We start from the raw sequence: 7,294 nt of genomic DNA on the forward strand, positions 1-7,294 counted from the left end.
GACTTGAGACGTTCAACTGATCTGAAATAATAAAATAAAAAACGTGCGCACACACACGCCCGCCCCCCCCCCCCCCCTTCAAATAAATAAATCAGTGCTCGAGGCCGATTTCGCCTTTCGCAGCTGCCACGCGGCGTCGTTTCGCACTGCGGAAGAGCATCCTGCGGATCTCGGCCGTCCTCAGTCCGTAGATGACGGGATTCACGAGACCCGGCATTGAGTAGTATAGGGTCACGGCGAGCGACAGGTAGCTGGGCGGCAGCCTTATGAGAGACGCGATGGCGGTGAAGCTGAACAGGAAGAGGTGGAAGCTGAAGAAGACGAGCAGCACGAAAAAGTGCGTCACGTACGTGTGGATCGCCTTCGCCTGGCTGGCGCGCGTGCTTGCCTTGCGGCACTCGATGAGCACAAGAAAGTAGGTGGGCACAATGAGGGCGAGCGGGGCCACGGTGGTCATGACTGAGGCGAACGCGTTGAACATCTCGTGGTAGGTCAGCGGGTCGCACGAGAGCATGCAGAGGAGAACAAAGTCGCACACGGGCGTCAGCATCACTCCGGGCTTGCACAGCCTCAGGGTGCGGGCGAGGAGCGGGTAGCCGAGCGCGACGAGGGCCGACGCGGCGCAGATGATGACGACGGCGCGCGCGGCGACCGCCGACGTGGCGGCGGCGCCGTAGCGCAACGGGTGGCAGATGGCCACGTAGCGGTCGACGGACATCGCGGTGAGCACGTAGCTCTGCACGCGCAGGAAGAGGCCGTTGAAGAAGATCTGCGTCGCGCACTCGGCCACCGTAATGCGGCCGTCGGTGGTGGTGACGATGTCGCCGGCAATCCGCGGCAACGTCGTAGTGCTGCCGGCCGCGTCGGCCGCTGCGAGGGCGGCCATGAACACGTACATGGGCTTGGAGCGCAGGCGGCGGTCGGCAAGGATGGTGGAGGCCAAGAGGCCGTTGGCGCACACGATGGCCGCGTAGAGGAGGAGGAAAGCGCAGAGGGTGAGGTAGCGCGCCATCGGAGGCTCCCTGAAGAGGCCCGTCATGTAGAGAAAGTCCGAGGAGTTGGAGGTGGACGGAGGCGCGGCGAGAGACGACGAATTCGTCGACTCCATTCGGCGGGTGATGCACCGCGGAGGTGGAGCTGGCGGCCACGAGGAGGTGGCTGGGCGGGTTTGGTGGGGGGGAGGCAGTAAAGAAACAAGTCACACATCGAGATGAGTCTGTGGCACAGTTGGCACAAGGGGGGGGGGGGGAGCAGGGCACAGGTGGTAGGTGGTGCATCGGCACAGTCATCTTAGTCAGCCAACACGTGGCACCTGCGGAGTTTGTCCAGTGACCTCCTGCCAGCGGGCCTTCGACACTTCGTGTGGCCCTAAGGTTAACACCTAGCCTGGCACAAGCACCGTGGTGCACATCACACCAGAGGTCGCAAACGGGTTTTGATTCCCTACCCGTACCCTACCCGAAATGAGTGACAAACGGTTACTCACCAGTGACTCACGGCATACCCATACCCGGCCGCACCAGGGTCGCAAACGGCTACCCGTACCCGGCCGGGTACGGGTAGCCGGGTATCGGGTAGGGTACGGGTATTGGGTACCCGGTTGCGACCCACTTAGTGACAACTGGCGGTTGTTGCTGTTGTGGAGGTGATGAGGAGCGGTGGTGTAGCGCTACGCTACGAAAGCGGACTGCCCGAGTTCGATTTATCGCGCTCACGTCCGACACCAGTAACGATTATTTGAACCGCTGCTGGGCCTCCCCCTAGGTCGACTCGGCCTCAAATGAGTACCTGGTGCAGCGTGTCGTAAACATGAACACTAGGGAGACAAAGGCGGGTGGCCCGGCGTGGTGGTGCTGGCCACCCACCCCATCGTGTGGCGTGCCTGACTTCTTTAAATTACCTTTTTGTGTGTATAGTTTGTTGTCCTTCCCTGCGCACCTCCGATTAGCCACAGTTGGATACGTAGAGTGCGAAAGAAGTTCAATATACATGGCACGGTTGTCTACATATGGTGAGAAGGAAGTTCAACATATACACATAGGATGGTTGGCTATGTACGGTGCGAAAGAGGTTCAACACACACACGTAGCATGGTTGGCTACGTACGGTGTGAAAGAAGTTCAACATACACACACACACCTCGTCGGTGTCTCTATCTGCTATTTGTATTATTTTATGAATACTCGTCTTCAGAACTTCTTCTTCTGCCATTCCAAACTCAACTCACTCAACGTGCGTTTGTTACAAGGAAACAAACCGTAGCCAGTTACCCAGCTAGCTTCTTCGGTGCCAAACGGCCCCGGCAAGAGCTGCGGCCACTCCCAACAACCGATGTATCGTTGGAGCTGGGTGATGCTGGAGAGAAGACCCAGCGTGCAGCCAGCCAGGGGAACTCGAGGCATCGATTACATATTTTAATAATTAATAGTCGTATGATAAAAAAAAAAAACGAATTATGACCACGCGAATAATCACGCAAATCCTCTTCACGCGTCGGCGGTTAAAACAATTTGAACGTCAGGGTTGGTTGATCACGCCCGATGATGGGAGACTCGGCCATGCCACCGTGGCTTAGGAGAGGTTATCTCCGTCCCCTAGTGTGCTGGAGGGTCGTGGGTTTTATCTCGATCACCCGACCCTGTTGAATATTTGGAGTTTGCGTGTGCCAGTGTATATCTATCTCTCCCTCTCCCCCCGTTGTCGTGCGCATTTTTCTCCCGGCCCTCCGGTTCTTTTTTCCCACCATGTTTAGAAATCAACTTTCAGGCTATAAATGTCCGCATATTTTTCTTGTTGTTGTTGCGTCCGGTACGCTGATGTAGATGCAGATATATCGACTACAATGTCACATTCAGGTGGTCAAACCCGGATAACCACCACGTCAGCCTACGCGTGTATCTGGGTCCCCATGAGTCTTTGGATCTTTATATGTCTCTCTGAGTCTATGGATCTCTCTGGGTCTCTATAAGTCTATGGATCTCTCAGAGTCTCTGTGAGTCTATGGATATCTCTGTGTCTCTGTGAGTCTATGGATCTCTCTGGGTGTCTATGACTCTATTGATCTCTCTGGGTCTCTACGAGTCTATGGATCTCTATCGGTCTCTATGAGTCTATGGATCTCTCAGAGTCTCTGTGAGTCTATGGATATCTCTGTGTCTCTGTGAGTCTATGGATCTCTCTAGGTGTCTATGAGTCTATGGATCTCTATGGGTCTCTGAGTCAATGGATCTCTATGGGTCTCTATGAATCTATGGATCTCTCTGGGTCTCTGTGAGTCTATGGATCTCTATGGGTCTCTATGAATCTATGGATCTCTCTGTGTCTCTGTGAGTCTATAGATCTCTGTGGGTCTCTATGATTCTATGGATCTCTGTGGGTCTCTATGAGTCTATTGATCTCTCTGGGTCTCTGAGTCTATGGATTTCAATGGGTTTCTATGAGTCTATGGATCTCTCTGGGTCTCTATGAGTATATGGATCTCTCTGGGTCTCTATGAGTCTATGAATCTCTCTGGGTCTCTATGAGTCTATGAATCTCTATGGGTCTCTATGAGTCTATGAATCTCTATGGGTCTCTATGAGTCTATGGATCTCTATGGATCTCTATGGGTCTCTATGAGTCAATGGATCTCTATGGGTCTCTATGAAGCTATGGATCTTTCTGTGTCTCTGTGAGTCTATGGATCTCTATGGGTCTCTATGAATCTATGGATCTCTCTGTGTCTCTGTGAGTCTATAGATCTCTGTGGGTCTCTATGATTCTATGGATCTCTGTGGTTCTCTATGAGTCTATTGATCTCTCTGGGTCTCTGAGTCTATGGATCTCTATGGGTTTATATGAGTCTATGGATCTCTATGGGTCTCTATGAATCTATGGATCTCTATGGGTCTCTGTGAGTCTATGGATCTCTATGGGTCTCTATGAATCTATGGATCTCTCTGGGTCTCTATGAATCTATGGATCTCTCAGGGTCTCTATGAGTCTATGGATCTCTATGGGTCTCTATGAGTCTATGGATCTCTATGGGTCTCTATGAATCTATGGATCTCTCAGGGTCTCTATGAGTCTATGGATCTCTCTGGGTCCCTATGAGTCTATGGATCTCTCTGGGCCTCTATGAGTCTATGAATCTCTCTGGGTCTCTATGAGTCTATGCATCTCTATGGGTCTCTATGAGTCTATGGATCTCTATGGGTATCTATGAGTCTATGGATCTCTCTGGGTCTCTATGAGTCTATGGATCTCTATGGGTCTCTGTGAATCTATGGATCTCTCAGGGTCTCTATGAGTCTATGGATCTCTCTGGGCCTCTATGAGTCTATGAATCTCTCTGGGCCTCTATGAGTATATGAATCTCTCTGGGTCTCTATGAGTCTATGAATCTCTATGGGTCTCTATGAGTCTATGGATCTCATTGGGTCTCTATGAGTCTATGGATCTCTCTGGGTCTCTATGAGTCTATGGATCTCTATGGGTCTCTGTGAATCTATGGATCTCTATGGGTCTCTATGAGTCTATGGATTTCTCTGGGTCTCTGTGAGTCTATTGATCTCTATGGGTCTCTATGAGTCTATGAATCTCTTTGAGTCTCTATGAGTCTATGAATCTCTCTGAGTCTCTATGAGTTTGTCTTCCATATGACTGCTGATGTAGATGGCAGAGACAACAACGACTACAATGTCACATTCAGGTGGTCCAAGCCCACGTAACAAGTCAGCAGAAGCTGTAGCGGAGTCGTGAATCATCATCATCAGCGGAGTTGGTGATGTCTCCTCCTTCGTATTTGTAGATCAGCAGGTGCATTGCGATCTCTCTTCTGGGTTACCCACGGTCTCACGCACTCCTTACTACCGGAGAGTTTAAATTTTTTTATGTTTCCATTCGTGCATCATCATCATCAGGTATTAGCCACAGCTGCTGCTTCTGCTATGGCTTTGAGTGGGATGATGCGATTTAGGGTGGACCATGAACAGCTTCGTGGAAGACCAAACGGTGATGACCACGAGGACGGTGATGAGTGAATTCCGCCACTTTGCTGAGTTATCATTTGTGATTGCCAGGTGGCTTCTGACACAAGAACCACGAACATACAGTAGCAGCTCAGCGGGCGCCTTACACAGCCCGGTGAAATTTAACAAATAATAACCCGAGATAAATCGTGTGTAGTTTAGTGGGAGAGGGAGACTGCGGTGGTGGAGAGCAACGGCACTCACCTTCCAAAGTAACGAGTCGGCGGCAGGGGCGGCGGCGGTGGTGGCGATGGTGGCGGGGGTGATGATGGTGGCAACGATGTTGGCGATGGTGGTGGGGGTGATGGTGGCGTTGGTGTTGATGATGGTGGTGTCGACGATGTTGGCGATGGTGGCGGGGGTGGTGGGGGTGGTGGTGATGGTGTGGGTAGTGGCGATGATGGCGGGGGTGGTGGTGGTAATGGGGTTGGTGGCGGTGGGGGTGGTGGGGGTGGTAGTGGGGGTGGTGGGGGTGATGATGGTGGTGATGGTGGCGTTGGTGGCGATGGTGGTGTTGATGATGGTGGTGGCGACGTTGTTGGCGATGATGGCGATGGTGGTGGCCTCTCACGAAATCAATGCAGCGGGGTGCAGCTCTCGTTCCCACGGGGATCCTCCGCTAGAGCTGACGAGGGCGTTCAGATCGCGCGCGGCGGTCACTCTGCAAACGACGACGACAACAACAAAACAGAGCCCCAGGAGGGTTGCGTGAACCAGTGGTGACACTGCCGTGACCGCCATCTCCGGCCGTCGGTCGGCCGCCATACTCGGCCGGGTGGGGTGTTTGTGGCAGAGGTCGCAAACAGGTTTCGATTCCTTACCCGTACGCGTACCCGGCCGCACCAGGGTCGCAAACGGGTACCCGTATCCGGCCGGGTACGGGTAGCCGGGTGACGGGTAGGGTACGGGTATCGGGTACCCGGTTGCGACCTCTGGTTTGTGGTGACCGTCTTTCAATCGCTACGTGCCGTGTGTGTGTGTGTGGTGTGTGTGTTGAACTTCTTTCGCATCGTACGTAGCCAAACGTGCTGTGTGTGTGTGTTGAACTTACTCTTAGGTTTTATCGCTAATGTCACGTAGGTAAAAATAAATAAAAATATAATAGAAATGATAATAGAAATAAAATAATAAATCACGACGTTTCGGAGGCAACACAAGTCTCCGTCATCAGGTGGGACCGTCACAGCTGAATTTACTGTATTAAGTAAACACTTAATAAGTAAATACTTCACAGCTGAATTACCGTCACAGCTGAATTTACTGTATTAAGTGTTTACTTATTAAGTATGAATTTACTGTATTAAGTAAATACTTAATAAGTAAATTCTTAATACAGTAAATTCAGCTGAATTTACTGTATTAAGTAAATACTTAATAAGTAAATTCTTAATACAGTAAATTCAGCTGAATTTACTGTATTAAGTATTTACTTAAGAAATACATACTTAATACAGTAAATTCATACTTAATAAGTAAATACTTAATACAGTAAATTCAGCTGTGACGGTCCCACCTGATGACGGAGACTTGTGTTGCCTCCGAAACGTCGTGATTTATTATTTTATTTCTATTATATTTTTATTTATTTTTACCTACGTGACTTTACCGAAAAAACGTAAGAGTATGAATCCTTGCAGTCACGAAAGCTTCAAATCTAGAATGTGTTGAATTTCTTTCGCACCGTACGTTGCCAACCATGCTATTCTGACGTCGCGGAGTGAAACTACAACCGATCCGGCCATACACGGGACTAACAGACTCAATCCCTTCGCCGGTTTTCCGACCACTCCGTAGGCACCCACTGACCGCCGGACGGCCTCGCTTTAAGGAGCGCTCATCAGCAGAGCCCCGTGCCCGCCGAATCCCTTAGCAGCTTCCCTTCCATCCTCTTCATTTGGGCGGTGGGCGGGGGGGGTGCTCTCCATCGCCAGTAGGGTCATATACAAGACCGCCTGCCTCTGCCACAACGCCTTCATATCCGCCTGCCCGCCGTACCTTTCTTCATTACTGACAACTTGTAGCTTAGCACACGGCAGATGCCTGAGCAGCGCGACTCACGACCTCCTCTTGATACCAAGATCCAGGATGGTCATCGTGTCTATGCGCCGCTTCTCGGTGGCAGCCCCAACAGTCTGAAACGATATCCCTCTGCACATTCGCAGCATCACACCTCAATCGCCTCCTTCAAGAGACACTTAAAAACTCACCTCTAAAATCATGCTTTTGAGCGACTCTGAGCTTGGCTCCGCGCCTCTGAGTTGCGGCCACTACGTCGGCAAATTTGC

General features: G+C 51.2%; 1 protein-coding gene across 1 annotated transcript; it reads right to left on the bottom strand.

Annotated features, from left to right (window-relative positions):
* Positions 1-91: 91 nt before the first annotated feature.
* LOC133360926 (olfactory receptor 56A4-like) lies at positions 92-1,112 on the bottom strand. Its single transcript, XM_061579812.1, has one exon. The coding sequence runs from the start codon at positions 1,106-1,108 to the stop codon at positions 92-94; it is 1,017 nt and encodes a 338-aa protein (XP_061435796.1). The 5' UTR covers positions 1,109-1,112.
* Between the last annotated feature and the right edge of the window lie 6,182 nt (positions 1,113-7,294).

This window comes from Lethenteron reissneri, chromosome 70 (assembly GCF_015708825.2).
Source record: "Lethenteron reissneri isolate LAM-NWPU_2019-01 chromosome 70, ASM1570882v1, whole genome shotgun sequence".
Lineage (NCBI taxonomy): Eukaryota > Metazoa > Chordata > Hyperoartia > Petromyzontiformes > Petromyzontidae > Lethenteron > Lethenteron reissneri.